Here is a 16,779-nt window from a genome sequence, read left to right as displayed (position 1 = left end):
TGACAATGTTCTTTTTGTTAAATTACTTATTCATTATTTTTATACCAGGCCTCTCTTCTCTTACTGGTTCTCTCAAGTAATTAGTGGGCTGAACTCAAACTGCATTGCAGTTACTGGCTATCATCTGGTGAGGTTCAAGTTTATTGCCTCCCTTTCTTTGGAATTTAGTACAAGAAAATAAAATAAAAAACCTAAAAAAAGATGAACCAGACAAGATGTAAAACGAGACAAGACGAAAGAAACCCTTCGCGTAGAACTCAACTGATTATAAATAGATAAATACATATGAGTGCACACCTTATTGCACAGAAGGAAAGGGACCTAACAGAATCTGCCCACTCCTCAATTCTCTACCTAATACAATCCCCCCTACCAAAAATAAATCCTTTCCTCAATGAAAAAGCTAGTTTTCTCCTCGATATTTTTTTCTTTCTTTTGAAGCTCATCAGCATTGCCAGTGCCAATGCCAACTGGAAGTGATCAAGCAGCAGAATCCTTAGCAATCTTCTCTGCCTTGGCAATGACTTCTTCAATTCCACCAACCATGTAAAACGATTGCTCAGAAAGGTCATCATATTTCCCATCCAGAACTCCCTGTAAAAATGAAATCCCACAGCACAACATCAGAGGATGGCAGGGGTAGGCACCTAAATCAATCGATACAGAAAAAATGAAAGTAATGACCAATTCAGAAAAGAAAAGGTTGATCACCTGGAAGCTCGTAATGCTCTCTTTCAACTCAACATATTTTCCTGGAGCTCCTGTGAACACTTCTGCAACATGGAACGGCTGGCTCAAGAACCGTTGAATCTTACGAGCACGAGCAACAGTCAATTTGTCGTCCTCACTGAGCTCATCCATTCCCAAAATAGCAATAATATCTTGCAGATTCTTATAGTCTTGAAGAACTTTCTGAACACCACGAGCAGTGTTGTAGTGTTCTTCTCCTAAAATATGAGGGGAGAGCATGCGAGATGTAGAATCCAAGGGATCAACCGCAGGATAGATGCCAAGCTCAGATATCTGACCATCAACCAGTTGTTAGATTTAAGAGCATATGGTGCACAATAAAAAATGAGTAATGATTCCTGCTTCAAAATTTATTTGAACTTAAAAGACAATATACCTGTCGTGACAGCACAGTGGTGGCATCAAGATGGGCAAAAGTGGTTGCAGGAGCCGGATCTGTCAAATCATCAGCAGGTACATAAATAGCTTGAACAGAGGTGATGGAACCCTTCTTGGTTGTAGTAATGCGCTCTTGAAGTCCTCCAAGATCAGTAGCTAAGGTAGGTTGGTAGCCGACAGCAGATGGGATACGACCAAGCAAAGCAGACACTTCTGAGTTAGCCTGGAGAACAGAGACAACGAAATGGCAGCATATGGTCAGAAGAAATAGAAAATATATCAACCGAAATGCATGTGTTTGTGTGTGTGGAGAGAGAGCTTACTTGAGTAAAGCGAAATATGTTATCAATGAAGAGAAGCACATCCTGTCCTTCAGCATCTCGGAAATGCTCAGCCACAGTCAGCCCTGTGAGCCCAACACGAGCACGGGCACCAGGGGGTTCATTCATTTGACCATACACAAGAGCACACTTACTCTCACTCTGCAACACAAGGGAATGGCTTTCAGAAGAACACAATGCCAAGTAAAATTGGAAAAGTTAATATGTAGTGTGGCAGTAAGTTAACCTGCTGATCTCCAAGCTTAATGACACCACTTTCCATCATTTCTCTGTACAGATCATTACCCTCTCTTGTGCGTTCTCCCACACCAGCAAACACTGAGAAACCACCTGCAGAAGGAGGATGAAACATTTTATAACTCAAGAAATCAGTATTCAACAGAAGAGGATAACTAAAGTGCATTTAGATGAAACTAACCATGAGCCTTTGCTACGTTGTTGATGAGTTCCATAATAAGTACTGTCTTCCCGACACCAGCACCCCCAAAGAGCCCAATCTTTCCACCCCTTTGGTAAGGTGCAAGAAGATCAACAACCTTGAAAACATCAGACAAAAATCTTATTGGTTTCTGTTGATGCTGATAGCGATAGAAGACAAGTTTTCCTTTAAAAAAAATTACTAATACTTCACAGAAGAAAGCACCAATGGTCCTTGGTCCTCTCTTCACCTCTGTCAATCCAAAAATGATCGTGACAAACAGAACAGAAACCAATAACATTTTCAGAATTTGGCAATCCAAATGTATGCATCACCACCATTAAGCTTGAATTTGGACTCAGTTTCCTTAGAATCTATGCTATCTATTATTTATGTAGCAGACCACAGACATACCTTAATTCCAGTGACAAGAATCTGCTGCTCAGTTGCCTGCTCAACAAAAGCTGGAGCTTCTCTATGGATTGGTAGAAAGTGATCGGTTTCTGATGAAATGAAAACAAAATAATATTAAGTTGTATCATTTATTTGCTGAATACTATTTACAAATACTCAAAATGCAAAATAACGTAAAAAGGTTAAGATCTTCTGCTGCTGCTTACTTATTTCACCCCTCTCATCGATGGGCTCCCCAATAACATTCATAATTCGGCCAAGGGTGGCTCTACCAACTGCCACCTAAAGATACAAATTTTAGATATGAGAGTCTTAAATCCGCATCCATTCATTAAAAAAAATTCTTTAAGAAAAGAAAAGGAAAAAAATATTGCTCGAGATAATCTGAGAAACACACATTCACAATAACAACATAAATGTATGATCCCAAACGCAACCAGCATACCCAAAAAATAAATAAAAAGATTACAACTTTCATAACTAGAAAGCGAGAGAATAGGAACTTACAGTGATAGGAGAGCCAGTGTTGAGGACTCTTTGACCTCTAACAAGCCCTTCGGTCCCATCCATGGCAATGGTTCTGACCATGTTCTCGCCTAGATGCTGAGCTACCTCAAGCACCAATCGGATCGAGTTGTCCAAGACCTCGAGAGCCGTGAGGATCGGCGGCAAGCCATCGTCGAACCGAACATCGACGACGGCCCCGATGACTTGACAGACCTTGCCAATGGCCCCCTTTCCGGTGAACTCGTCGGTGATTTTGCCACTCACAGATTTTGTAGCGGGTTTGGGAGGCGCAGATGGTGCGACAGCCGATGATGTGGAGTAGTGGGCGACGCGTGAGAGGAGATACCCTGTGGAGCGCGTGAGGGGGGATCTGGGGACTGCGGTTTTGGTCGTTGCGACGGTCCGGCGGAGAGAGGTACGGATGAGAGTCGAGAGGAGCTTGCGGGAGGACATGGTTGGCTGGTTATGGTGTTTTGATAATTCTGATCTGAAATGAGAGCTCTTTTATTTTTCTTATGTTAAGGCTCAGGCCAGTTGGTGGAGAAGATGATCGGTGTGAGAGCGTTGATCATTAGGTGATTGACACCAGCACTGGTGTGGTTGGGTGTGGAGGAGATTGAGAGAAAGGCAGAGTCAGACAGACTCATAGAGTGTGAGAGTGAGAGAGAGAAATGGGGAAGATGCCAAAATGTGGTTTTTAACGCTGCTTCACGCCTGGAATTTTGGGGTTCGTTTTAATTATTCGGGTTATCCGTTTTCCTTTATTTGGGTCACATATTTCCATTTCCCAAATTTCCTTATTAAAAGGGTTAAGGCCAATTGGCCGCTAGGCGTCCTTACAAACAACTTCAAGTCTCACCTAGGGGTGTATAAGGTTCAATTCAATCCGTTCAAATTAATAGATATAATTTAATTTTAATCAGTTTTGATAATTTGGCAGATTTGATTGGATTTATAATTTTTAAAATCGATATAATTAGATCAGATGACAGTTTACTTAAGAATCCATTCCAATTTAAGGTTAATTTTATGCTTATTTTGCTCTTTTAAGTATTTGTAGTTGAAAAGATTATGGATATTTTAAGTCATTTAATGGAGTTATGTTTAATATATTATATAATCAAAACAATTTTCTCTAGTATTTCATTTATATTTACATTTACGTCTATTAATATGTTTGATTAGATTAAACCTAAGTATAAATGTTTAATATTTCATTATTGTCTTTTTCTATTATCAAAACCAATAATCCATTTCAATCCAATCTAATATCAATTGGATTGGATTGGATTTAAGCATCTAATATGATTGGACCGGATTGAAAAAATCACAATCTAATTTATATTGGATCGGATACGAATTAACTAAATTGTATTGATTTCGAACCGAACTCTCACCTCACTTACATTAAATTAATTAAAAATAATTTAGGATTAAGAGCATTTATTCCACATTTATCCTTGCACCCTCTCCTTTCTTCAATATCATTTCTAATAATAATAATAATAATAATAATAATAATATTATTATTATTATTAATATTAATATTAATATTTTATTATTATTATTATTATTATTATTTGCTTCAATATTATTATTATAATATTTTTTATTATTATTATTATTATTTGCTTCAATATTATTATTATTATTATTACTTTCATTAATTTTTGGTTAAATATAAAAATCTAATCCCCTTGGAAACAGAAGTGAATGAATGGATCAACAGATTCAAGACACAAAAGGTGGAGAGAGTTGCATGCCAGCCTTATAGAGAGTGACAGCAATGGGCTCACAGACAGCAGTGTCCTACTTGATGGCTCTGAATTCTTCTCAAGCATCCCTCAGACTCAGACCCTCAAGTTTTCCCCTCCAAATCCCACCTCATGCCAAGGCCACAAGCCGCAATCTGATTCTCAAATTTCCCAGAGCAAGAACCAGAGCAACCCTTGATGGCAAGGAACAAAGTGCCACCACCACACCTCTACTTGTCCAGGAACCACAGCCCAACAGAGTATGCTTTTCCTTTATTTTATCTTCAGATGCATAGTTAGTAACCCTGACTCATGCTAAAGAAACTGAGATTTCCAATTACAAGCAGGACACAACATCAGTAGCACAATCTTATTTAAGTTTCTCAAGAATAATTGACTTGAATTTAAGTGTGTTGTTCTAGTTTGAGACCATTTTTTGATTAAGTTGTGCTGTTATTGTTGGGTTAAGGAAGTTGAGGAGAGTGTGAAAGTGCTCAAGAATGCGGCAAAAACAAGACGGGTGGTTGCAGAGGAGGTTCTCTCTGCTCTATCTGTCATTGAGAAGGCAAAACTTGACCCCTCCGGGTTTCTCGATACGCTTGGTGGATCAAAATCCCCTGGCAGAACCTGGATGCTCATTTTTACTGCTGAGGTTAGTGTAATTCTTTCACATATGGCATAACCATGTTCATCTTTTGCCATTTATCTTAGAAATGAACATTGTTTTTTTGTGGTATTTGCAGAAGGAATTGAAGGGTGGTCGCTACTTCCCTATTACAGCTGTTCAGAGGTTCGATGCTGCTGTAAGCCTTTCCATCTCTATTTCAACTACTCATGCCTACATTTTGTAGAGAGAAAAATCTCTGAAAAAAAGTAGAAAATGTTGAAAAGGGGACAAAAAACTCAGGCTGAGTAATATTGATGCTCTTTTTTCCAACCCTCAACGGCCCTTTACAAATTCTTCTGAGAGTATGTGACACTTGATGCTTTTACAACCAGCATAGTCAAGTTTCTTTGCGATTTTCAATTGGGGTGTGTTCTTAGAGCCTGCATGTGATGCTTGATGCTTTTGTTATCGCCTTGCTCTTTCCTATGGTGATTTTCCATATGTCAAACATCACTTGTGTTGATATTGTTGTTTATTACCAGATAAGAGCTCCTAGAACCTTTCATCATCAATAATAAGCCAAGGAAAATATAGGCATGAGTAGCATTTTCCTTGTTGCTTGTCAACTTTTGAGATTAACAAACGTCTGCCTGGATTATCAGGGAAAGAGAATTGAGAATGGAGTGTATTTTGGGCCAATTGGATGCTTAACATTTGAAGGAAGATTTTCTTGGAAGAAGAGAATACTGGCCTTCATCTTCGAGTGTATCCGGATAAAAGTTGGACCTTTGAAAGCTTTAGAGATCAGTCTAGGCCAAAAGGATGACAGAGAGCCTAGCACGAAGGATCCCTTCTTTATATGGTTTTACATTGATGAAGAATTAGCAGTTGGTCGAGGCAAAAGTGGAGGAACTGCTTTCTGGTGCCGCTGTCGACGTGTAATATCTTGATTTTCTTGTTTAATTTAACTCAAACATAGATGTCAAATATCCTTTTATGGATCATATTATACGTATATATCAGGACTACAATCAATTGGAAAGGTAACATATGCTATCAAGGCTGTGTCATGCCTCTTTTACATTATTTTAAGCCGAAAATTTATCTGTAACCACTTTATTTTATGTTTTTCCTCTTTGACATTATTTGGCTTTGTGCTGAGCCCTGCTGTAATTGAGAAGATCTTCTATCTTTGGTATACTTTCTTTGATGATTGGAATTTCAGTGAATCTCTGTGCCCATTCGTGAAGAAATGGCAACTCCTTTGTATCAAATAGCTTTATGCCTTGAAATTCTTCTAAGAATTTGAGCCAGTTAGGTAATGAGCCCACTACAAAGTCTAGGAAGCCCATGGTTTCTCCTCCAAAAAATTTATTGCCTTCAATGAGCTTATTCAGAAGTTGGAGTGATTCTTGTGCTGACTCCAATGCTTTCTCTTGTTCATGCCCCTTTGTACGGCTAGCAGTCCATGCACTGATCACACACTGCATTTCATAATCATTGAAAAACTTATTAGCTTCTCTGTTCAATACATGTATGTATAATATAAATGTATAAATACATATACATGCATTCATATATGTTTGTGTTTGCGCGCATGTATCTGAGTCTTGTAATAATAGCAAACTCTCTCAAACTGAGAGCTATTAAAATCCATCACAAATTGTTTACCTTCTCATCAACATACCTTGCCCAAAATCGTGCCATTGCTTTTTCAAAAGGATCTTCTGGCAACATAGGGTTCTCTGTCCATGTTTCATCTATGTACTCAAGGATGATGAGGGACTCCGCAATCGGTTTTTCACCATGCACAAGCACTGGGATTTTCTTATGGACGGGATTATACTGAAGGAGCAGGGGACTCTTGTTTCTCAAATCTTCTTCAATGTACTCATATGCTATCCCTTTGTGCTTCAGAGCCCATTCAATTTTGCAGCAAAAAAGACTTAGAGAGGCTCCAATCACCTTAACATCTCCCATTTTGAAGCCTGCAAGTTCTGAAATTGAACCAAGCTTTCAATCTTTTGAAGCCTTGGTTTGAACTTTATACAGGTGGGATTTGGAAAAGTCTGTCAGTTCATTTCTTGAAGAGAAAGTTGTAATTAAGTCCAACTCTCATGTTTATGACTCTTAAGTCCATAAATAATTGATTTTATTTAGTAATTTTAATTACCAACATGACCATATTGAGTGGCCCCAGCTTCCCATATGATATATCTCATCTCTTACATAGGGAAGCCATGAATGAAAATATCCAAGGGTGGTCGGTTGAACTTTCAAACTAAGGATAGAATTTGTTTCTGGCATCATGATCCATGGATGGGCAATTGGACCCTCTTCTAGAAATTTGATGTGTCAAAGAAAACTAGGTGCACGCACACGACTACGGCCATAGTTTTAACTTTTTTTAGGTCCATCTGCCTTACTTTGAACTGCTTTATTTGTTTGACAAGTCAGTAAATATATGTCTTCAGCTGGTCTGGTTGTATCCCATCCAAATGCAATGCCAAGAAGGTAGCACAAAAGTTGGATTTTCAATTAGAAAGATAATGCATCATTAATTCTAGTTTAGACAAATACATAAGCAAGACACAAGCCCAAATGGGAAATAAAAACAATACATAATAGCAACAGTAGTAAGACTCAAAACAGTAATCAGATTCAGATGTAAATAAAAATGTTTCTTTATTTTCTCTTCTGTTGGCAGCCAAGCCAACTAATTGAGATCAGGGTTTGTTGGCGGATAATGAACGCAGGTAAGTGAGGCTAGCGTTCAAATAGTTGACAAGCTTTTCTCTGGGTGGAAGGCATTCTTTGATGAGTGGAATTTGGATGAAGTTGTGACCCCATTCATGCAGAGATGGGAACCTCTCTGCTTCAAGTAGCTTCATGCCTCCAGCTTCTTCCATAGTATTCAGCCAGTGAGGTATCCATCCCAACGCTAAATCTAGATACCCTATTTCTTCTCCACCAAAAAACTTCTTCCCTTCAATCTGCTTCTCAAGATATGCTAGTGATTCTAGTGCAGACTCTATTGCCTTCTCCTTCTCTTCGCCTTCCGCCGCCGTGCAAGCTCTCCATGCTCCAAACACAACCTGGTTATAAGCAAGCACAAGATCAAAATAGTTTGGGAGAAAGCTTTTATTGGGGTTAGAGGAAAAGGGTACTACCTTCTCATCAGCAAATTTAGCCCAAAAGCGAGCTATGGCTCTGTCATATGAGTCTTGAGGTAGCAAGGGGTGCTCCTTCCATGTCTCATCAATGTACTCAAGGATCACAAGCGACTCGGCAATGGCTCTGTCGTCGTGCACAAACACAGGCACCTTCTTGTGGACAGGGTTATACTTGAGAAGGATGGGACTCTTGTTTCTCAAGTCTTCTTCTATGTACTCATATTCCACACCCTTGAGCTTTAGAGCCCACTCAATCCTTGTGCAGAACAGGCTTTGAGTTGTGGCAACCAGCTTCACACCTTCCATTTTCAATCAACACCTTGTAGCAATTTTGTTGATAATATTTATAGGGGTGGGTTTTGGATCTTGTAATTCAGAATGTTCAACAACAGCTTCATTTCATTTCATGGATGGATTCAATCAATAGTCAACAAACATACATTATTGTTTTGTATGTTTTGAATATTAAAAAATTAAAATAGGTCAATTTCTAGCATTCAATCTGCCCAAACGAATACTATATTATTATATAATAACCTCCAACATTGAATTTACTTCAAATGAAAAATCCCAAAAAGAAAATCACAGAGGAAGACTCTTCTTGTTTGTTCAGTTGAGGACATCATTGCTTGCGGAATATGACGCAGACTGAAAAATCCAAGCAAATAAATACGGGCAGGCCTATGAATATGAATATGGGATGGGCGGGACGATGTTAATTAATCTTGGGCTGAGCTCTTCCTCAGCCCAAGTCCAAACTGTTTAGGCTGAAAAGTCTAAAACACCCCCGGACAAACGTTAATATTAAAAAGAGACCCTCCGAGGAAACAACAGAATAACAAAAAGAAGAAGAAAAATAGCACTATAGTCTATACGCACAGTCCTATAGACGTTGCTTCAACACGCTCTCTCTCTCTCTCTCTCTCTCTCTCTGGCCTTCAACGGCTTTCTTGTCTGCACCAATGTTAAAACCCTAGAGTTTTTTCTCAGGAAAATGATTTGCCTGGCAAATTCTCAATTGTGAATAGCAGATTCACCCAAAAATCTCGCTTGTAAAACGGTAAATAAAGAAAATCTTTAGTGAACTGATAACTCCGAGACCGCAATGGCAGAGGTCGATCTATCGAAGAAAGTGGCCGATAGATATCTGAAGCGCGAGGTCCTCGGTGAAGGTACCTACGGAGTCGTCTACAAAGCCATTGATACTCAGGTAAGCCCCAACACTTCGCTTTCGTCGGAGGGTTTTTAAATAAAAAAAATTATGGATAAGTGTTTTTTGTTAAATTCTTTTGCTGTATTTGACTTTTTCGAGTTTAAAAGATTTGAGAATTTGTTATGTTTGTGTATGTGTGCGTGGAATTTGGTTTAGCACTAGCTTCGCTGCTCAGAAATTTGAGTCGTGACAGGGAAAACAATTTCACTTTTTCTTCTATATTGGTGGTCTTTGGGTTTGGATGCTGAAGAAGCAGGGGGGAAGTGAAATATTAAATGGGATTGTATAATTGTATTTATGTGTACATGCAAAGCTATTCTTTTCTTCTTGCTGTTTGGGTTAAATTATGAAATTGAGACTCTGGAGACGTAAAGCTAAACAGCTTTGTGTTGAGGGTCTTGTTTTCCTGGGTCTCAAAGTCCTGGAAAATTATAGGTTCGAATTAATTTTTTCTTTTCATACCTAGCAACTTGATCTCAATTGGGTTTTAATGCAGACATTTAATATTTAGTCGCCCTCGAAATGAAATTTGTTAACCTAATTTTGTCTTTTTTTTTGCTGTTATGCTGACCCAGGATTGGAGAATGGTAAATTGCATATGCTCCTCCTTGGTCTTTTTGGTTTTTCACCTTTCTTGGCTACAAAATGCCACTAATGAATTGTTATTCTTTTTGAAGTGGTGGCTGGCTGTTTAAAGTTTCCTTTTCGTTTTCTTATACACCTTCATTGTTTGTTTTTTATTTAATTTGCAAACTGAATGCAGCATTATGACTTTGATAAGTAATCTCGTCTGTTTATGATTTGGTTTCAATACATTTCTTTTGCAGACAGGACAGACAGTTGCTATTAAAAAAATTCGGCTTGGCAAGCAAAAGGAAGGGGTGAATTTTACAGCACTTAGAGAAATTAAACTGCTAAAAGAGCTGAAGGATCCAAATATAATTGAGTTGATTGATGCATTCCCCCATAAAGGAAACTTGCATCTAGTATTTGAGTTCATGGAGACAGACCTTGAAGCTGTTATACGTGACCGAAATATATTCCTATCACCAGCTGACATAAAGTCATATCTTCAGATGACTTTAAAAGGACTTGCTTTTTGCCACAAGAAATGGGTTTTACACAGGTAGCCCTTTTGTGTCTAGAAGCGATCTTTGTAGGTCATTATTTGCTTGTTATCATTTGTCTCAGATGTTTGCTAATTGTGCTTTACAGGGATATGAAGCCTAACAACTTGTTGATAGGACCTAACGGACAGCTTAAACTTGCAGATTTTGGTTTAGCACGAGTATTTGGGAGCCCAGATCGCAGGTTCACTCATCAGGTATGCTTTCTCCTTATATTGATGGTATTCTGAGTTAGATCTCTTTAGGTATAGTTTGCAAACTTTGTTTGTCCTTTACCTGTCCCAGAAACGTCCTCTCCATGGTGGGGAATGTATCCTGTTTCTACTATTAAATGTTTTATCATCCCCTTATGGTAGCAAATATATCTGTGGATCATGTGGGTTTGGGAGGATGGAAAATTTTTCTTTTACTGATTTCATGTAACCGAAGCTAAATTTTAATATTTCACTTAGTTTCATCTGCTAGTGAAAATAGCACTCGAGAAAGTGGGAGTCATGCTAAGGTTTTAATGGCAGTGTACTGTGTAGCTTTTTGCTGTTAGAAAAAAATGTCTTTTATTATCTTGTTGAAACTGTTTTTGTTGATACTGGTATTAGTCGTTATAATATATATGCTGAATATATAAAAAAAATATGGAGGTATTGCTTCAAGAATGAAATGTTTTTTGAATGGCTTTAAGATAGGAAGACTTTCCCGTAGATGGTACAACAACTAGTCTTCTAAAACTGGACGTTTTTCTCATTTTTGTTTTCTTACATCATGAATAGACTGCATATCTGGTGTGGAAATTATTTTGAAATATTTGATTATTTGGCGGATTCCTTCAAAGCTTAGATAGTGAACAAAGATGATGTTTATTTTATGTACCATTAGAAGTATATTTTCTTTAAATCATTTGCATGCTTTTAGGTGCAAGCTCTTTATAACCCCTTAACACATCTGAATAGGTCTTTGCTCGATGGTATAGAGCACCTGAGCTGTTGTTTGGCACCAAGCAATATGGGTCTGGGGTGGATGTTTGGGCTGCAGCTTGTATATTCGCTGAACTTCTCCTACGCAGACCATTTTTGCAGGTGAAGCAATATTTGTAGTAATGAAACTCTGTTTTTATGGTTACTGTTTTCCATTGGAAATATGTGGCTTTTAAGTTTTACAAATTTCTTGTTTCTAGTAATGGATAAAAACCAGGCGGAACTTTGTTAGGTATTATATTATGGTAAGAAAAAATCCTGTATTGGGTTATATCTTTCTGAGTTCATTATAAGAGGCACCTCTCAGTTTTGGGATCATTTTACTTTTGAACAGATTTCTCTCATTTCTTCTGAATGTTTATCCAGTTTAAATGAATTATAGTTCTTCCAGTAATAGATCTTTTAGCCTTTCTTCTGTTGTTTGTTTGGTTTTAGAATTACTGCAGGTTTCGTGGGCCAATATTTTTTACTGACTACTGTAATGAATCATTTTTTTTTTTTAATTTGCTTTGTTGAATAGCATGAATCTGCCTTGCTTTTTATTAAGTTCTTACCGGTCAGGTTTGTTTTGCAATGGTTGATCATGTGTAATTCTTTTATTGCTCTCCATAGGCTGTCTATAAATAAAGTTTATACTGGTTGCGGCTGTTTCTGATTATATGTTGGTTTGGCTTGCAATATTTGATAGGGATCAAGTGATATTGATCAACTAGGTAAAATTTTTGCGGCTTTTGGGACTCCAACGCCTTCTCAATGGCCTGATATGGTATTTCTTCCTGATTATGTGGAATACCAATATGTTCCAGCACCCCCTTTGCGGTCATTGTTTCCAGTGGCTAGTGATGATGCCCTGGATTTGTTAGCGAAGATGTTTACTTATGACCCAAAAGTTAGGATATCCGTGCAGCAGGCATTAGAGCACAGGTATCTGACTCTAGCTATTGAATTGGGATCTAGAGTTTTTTGTCTTCTATTTTCGTTCTGCCTGTGATCTCTGTGTGGTCCTGTTTAGGTACTTTACATCTGCGCCTCTGCCCACTTATCCAGATAAACTTCCTAGACCTGCTCCAAAGCGAGAATCTGTCAATTCTAAGGTTTCAGATTTTAATCCAAATGATGGTCCTACTGTGTTATCACCTCCACGAAAGTCAAGGAGAGTGATGCCAGATCGTGAGGGTTTTGAAGGAAATGCATACCAAGGTGATAGGATTGATGATCGTGTTGGTGAAACCAGACAGGCTGCTGGTGAAAATACAAGCAGGAATGAACCGGTGCCGATGTCAGTAGATTTTTCTATCTTTGGAGCAAAACCTCCAAATAGACCTACAATTACTAGGTAAATCACTTTTTACATGGTCTTTTCTAATTCTTTTAAACCTCTGTACTCACACAAATCTGCATGACAGTTGACACTTTAGCTTGAAGTGAAATCTAAACGTTGGAGATATAAAATTCTTTGTTTTCTTTCTCTTCTGCAGTGCTGACAGAACGCATCTAAAGAGGAAACTAGATCTTGAATTCCAACAGCCTGAATAAGCACATTTGATATACAGAATCATATATATTATTTGTTTGAGAGGTGTAAGATTGATGTTCCCACACTAATGAGGTATGTGGCTAATGTTTGAAGTATGTTGTGATATGCAATTGTCTCCATTTTTTTTTTTATATATCTGCTTGCAAGGTTTTCATTGGCTTTTCTGTCGAGATTATAGGGAGGAGACAGTATTCAGTGAAGTCGAAGAGAAACACGATGCAGAATTATGTTTGGGGGCTTAAAAATAATTGTGATAAACAGATCATTTGTACCGTGGCCCATGTAAGGCTAAATTTTGAGGGCTCTTCGTGTTGTCAATTTTTTTTTTGTCTTTTTTGTGCGTATTTCGTTCTTTCACTTTTTCTTCTATGATTTTATTGTTTAGCTGATGGCTGAGAGTAGTCTAATTGTTCAGGGTAATTACTAATTAGGTCACCAACATTTATTCTGTTATTGAACTATATACCTTGTATTTTTTAAGACGAGAGACTCAAATGTACTGGAACCAGGTTGTCGTTTTTATTGTTCCTTGTGACCTGTGTATACGTTGAGATTATTCTCTAATCCAGATTGCTCCATTTGATGCTAATTAAATATGTGATATTTGTGGTCAAGAAAACTTTCAAAAAAATTTGCATCGAGACAAAAATGGACAATAGCACTTTATAAATTGGTTTGTCATCTGTAAAAGTTACATGAACGTGTAAAATGGCAGCAGTATTCTCTTGACGACTTGATAATACATCCACCGAGAAAAAAGAAATAAAAGATTGAAATAAAAAACACATGAAAATGAAAAGATCAATGAATGATTGTTACCTAATCATCTTTTGAGGCGATAATTTCTCCGTCAAGTGTAATCTTACTGACATGAGCAATCTTGGGCCAATCTGCACCTTCGTTGCTTTTGCATCTTTCGCTCAGTTTAGAACACCCGTCGATCTTCAATAATCTCAATGCACCCAGGTGATACATCCCTTGTGGTAAAGCCAACAATTGAGGGCAATATTCAATCACCAGTTGTTGGAGCAACTTGAAGTTTTGCAGCCACTCTGGAAGTTCCTTCAGATCCTCACAGTTCTTAACACGCAAGCTCTGCAGGGTGTTTGCAGAGTCTTGAAGCCAATGGGGAAGAGCCTCCAAGCGCGAAGCTTTGGAGATGGAGACTGATCGAAGACCTCGAATGCCTCCTCCCGACGTCATCAAGTCGAGCTTCTCGCAATCGGAGATACCCAAAGTCTTTAATGCGGTTAAGCATTTCATGTCGGGTGGCAACGACTTTAGATTCTCACAGTTGCTAATAACCAGCATTCGGAGGTTAGTGAGGCATTGGATGCCTTGGCCCAAAGATTCAAGATAGCTACAATTGTGGACCTGTAAAAATCGAAGAGAGGTGAGGCGTTCAATTCCTCCTGCCAAAACCTTCTGATTTGTGGTTAACACCAATGTTCTGAGGTTGATCAGGTTCCCGATGTCTCTGGGCAACTCCCTGAGCTTCTCACAGTTTGAAAGCAGCAAGGTCTGCAAATTCAGCAGGTTGCAAATGGAACCTGGAAGCTTCTTTATGAATGGATTTTTCGACAAGTCAAGATATCTCAAGCGGCTCAATTTACCAATGGAACTCGGTAACACCTCAAAAGTTAAGCCACTCAAATCCAGCACCCGTAGGTACTTGAATCTCAAGATGCATGCTTTCAACACAGATTTGCTGGAGGTACCTACATGCCCCGGAACTGGAAACAGAATGGTCCACACTTTCTTCAACTGACGTAAGAATTCGGGAACTCGTACCCCCTTCATGGGCAAGTCATCCTCCGACATCGACACGTGTCGGACCCTTTTACAGGTATCAGAGGTAGGACGGAAGTTTACAGATGAGCACTCTTCTTCTGAAACAGACATGGCTAAATCATGCACAAGAGCATGCATTTTGAATACTATAAAATCAATTGAATCTTCATCAATTTGAAATAAAGATCTAGAGCATAATTGCCTTATGTAGTCTAGGCCGATCTCTTCCAACTCCTGGTTTCCTTTAGAGGATTGAATGAAGCCTTGTGCCATCCACAACGACACTAAATCTGTGCTTCGGAAAACGTAATCCTTGGGGAAAAGTGAACAAATGGCAAAACAAGGTTTCAAGTAAGATGGCAATGCATCGTAGCTTAATTTCAGTGCAGGTAGAATGTCATCGTTTCCCTGCGGCAATCTCCATATGTCATTGTCTCTCACTTCTGACCAAAAATGTTTCTCCCTTTTCAAACACAGCAGGCTCCCCATGGTGGTTACGGCTAGAGGAACCCCTTCGCACTTCTCTGCAATACCATGTGCAATTTCCATCAAGTGTGGATGGCGCTGCTCCTCTCCTTTTCGACCAAATGCCCTTTTTATGAACAAAGACATGCAACTCTCGTGGGGAAGACCTCTCAGTTGATGCACGCAAACAGAGTCCATAATCGAAGCAACCGATTCGCTACGCGTTGTGACAATGACTTTACTCCCGTTTGCTCCAACATTTAACAAAGCTTTTAAATCAATCCATTTTGCAGTTGTTACTCCAATTTGACCCTTATCCCAAACATCATCCAACACTAACAAAAATTGTTTATCTTTCAAAGCACTTTGCAACTTTTTCTGCACACGATCAAAACTTTCTTGATCGCCACAGTTTTGGTTAGTTGCAGAAGCAACGATTTCACGCACCAGTCTTTTATTATCAAAGTGGTCTGAAACACATACCCACATTCTCATGTCGAAGTGTTTAACTACCCTATGATCATTATACACCAATTTAGCTAGGGTAGTCTTTCCTATACCTCCTAATCCAGTAATCGATATAACAGAAACATTTTCCTGGACATCACGACTCTTTTCCTTCAAGGTCAAGTTGAAGAGATGGATGATAATCTGTTTCTTATCGTCCTCTCTCCCGATAACATCATAGGCTTGCACAAAAGAGTGAGTCTCCCTCTTTATGTGCACACTCTGACTCTGCCAATCTCCAGCTCTCTCCACTAGATGAAACTGAGATTTTTCAATTGCTATTACATCTAACCTTTCTTTAATGTCCTTGATTCTAGGACCCATTTTGAAATTAAACACGACCGGATTCCAACCCGAAAAGAATATGCGTACCTGTTCTTTGATGCTCCCACGCCCACGGAGGATCAGCATTTGCATCTGCAGTTCTTTGAATGCAAAGTCATTAAGCATGTCATCCACATCGTAGCAAACATCTTTGAGCTTTCCTAGCCATTGGCTCAGATGGAGTTCCTTCCTTTGCTTTTCCTCTGCATCCAGGATCACTAACTTGATGCTTGAGAAGGTGTCCTTAAGCTTGTTTAGTTCATCTGTGACACCCCACGCCAAGCACATTTCTTGGTAAGCATAGGAAGCTAGCCCATTCATGACATTCTCTGCAATGGTATAGACAAATTGCCCCATGCTGAATCCAAAGGAGAGGAAAGGGAGTTTTTGTATGTATCGATAAATGGCTACTTTGATGAATGCAATAGAACTACAGTCTGCTGTCATATACAAATCTCCTGCGGAATATGAAATTTTATAGAACTTGGCTTTGCATCTGATC

General features: G+C 38.7%; 6 protein-coding genes across 7 annotated transcripts; 2 read left to right on the top strand and 4 right to left on the bottom strand.

Annotated features, from left to right (window-relative positions):
* Positions 219-3,560, bottom strand: LOC109949169 (ATP synthase subunit beta, mitochondrial). The gene is made up of 9 exons (XM_020563907.1): positions 2,809-3,560; positions 2,508-2,583; positions 2,302-2,390; positions 1,888-2,005; positions 1,696-1,799; positions 1,452-1,610; positions 1,127-1,351; positions 712-1,023; positions 219-594 (listed from the first exon to the last, which is right to left on the bottom strand). Exons 1-9 carry the CDS (start codon positions 3,259-3,261, stop codon positions 481-483), a joined length of 1,650 nt encoding a protein of 549 aa, XP_020419496.1. The 5' UTR covers positions 3,262-3,560; the 3' UTR covers positions 219-480.
* LOC18776439 lies at positions 4,518-6,393 on the top strand. 2 transcript variants are annotated; one of them, XM_007210469.2, is made up of 4 exons: positions 4,518-4,822; positions 5,032-5,214; positions 5,306-5,365; positions 5,832-6,393. In XM_007210469.2, the coding sequence occupies exons 1-4, from the start codon at positions 4,595-4,597 to the stop codon at positions 6,117-6,119; spliced, it is 759 nt and encodes a 252-aa protein (XP_007210531.1). In that variant the 5' UTR covers positions 4,518-4,594; the 3' UTR covers positions 6,120-6,393. The 2 variants fall into 2 exon arrangements, with proteins under 2 accessions (XP_007210531.1, XP_020420276.1); XM_020564687.1 differs by having other exon boundaries at positions 5,306-5,352; positions 5,832-5,942.
* LOC18777736 (probable glutathione S-transferase) lies at positions 6,148-7,240 on the bottom strand. The gene is made up of 2 exons (XM_007209527.2): positions 6,841-7,240; positions 6,148-6,653 (listed from the first exon to the last, which is right to left on the bottom strand). The coding sequence occupies exons 1-2, from the start codon at positions 7,147-7,149 to the stop codon at positions 6,312-6,314; spliced, it is 651 nt and encodes a 216-aa protein (XP_007209589.1). The 5' UTR covers positions 7,150-7,240; the 3' UTR covers positions 6,148-6,311.
* On the bottom strand, positions 7,685-8,796 carry LOC18776053 (probable glutathione S-transferase). Its single transcript, XM_007210866.2, has 2 exons — positions 8,340-8,796; positions 7,685-8,264 (listed from the first exon to the last, which is right to left on the bottom strand). Exons 1-2 carry the CDS (start codon positions 8,646-8,648, stop codon positions 7,896-7,898), a joined length of 678 nt encoding a protein of 225 aa, XP_007210928.2. The 5' UTR covers positions 8,649-8,796; the 3' UTR covers positions 7,685-7,895.
* LOC18777839 (cyclin-dependent kinase D-3) lies at positions 9,073-13,754 on the top strand. The gene is made up of 8 exons (XM_007209118.2): positions 9,073-9,552; positions 10,383-10,681; positions 10,771-10,879; positions 11,630-11,755; positions 12,342-12,577; positions 12,666-12,989; positions 13,132-13,262; positions 13,369-13,754. Exons 1-7 carry the CDS (start codon positions 9,448-9,450, stop codon positions 13,187-13,189), a joined length of 1,257 nt encoding a protein of 418 aa, XP_007209180.1. The 5' UTR covers positions 9,073-9,447; the 3' UTR covers positions 13,190-13,262; positions 13,369-13,754.
* LOC18778047 (putative disease resistance protein RGA3) lies at positions 14,010-16,634 on the bottom strand. Its single transcript, XM_020564804.1, has one exon. The coding sequence runs from the start codon at positions 16,632-16,634 to the stop codon at positions 14,010-14,012; it is 2,625 nt and encodes an 874-aa protein (XP_020420393.1).

The sequence above is a fragment of the Prunus persica genome, chromosome G5 (assembly GCF_000346465.2).
Source record: "Prunus persica cultivar Lovell chromosome G5, Prunus_persica_NCBIv2, whole genome shotgun sequence".
NCBI lineage: Eukaryota > Viridiplantae > Streptophyta > Magnoliopsida > Rosales > Rosaceae > Prunus > Prunus persica.
The sequence above is the reverse complement of the archived record's forward strand: the minus strand, read 5'-3'. Positions and strand labels throughout refer to the sequence as shown.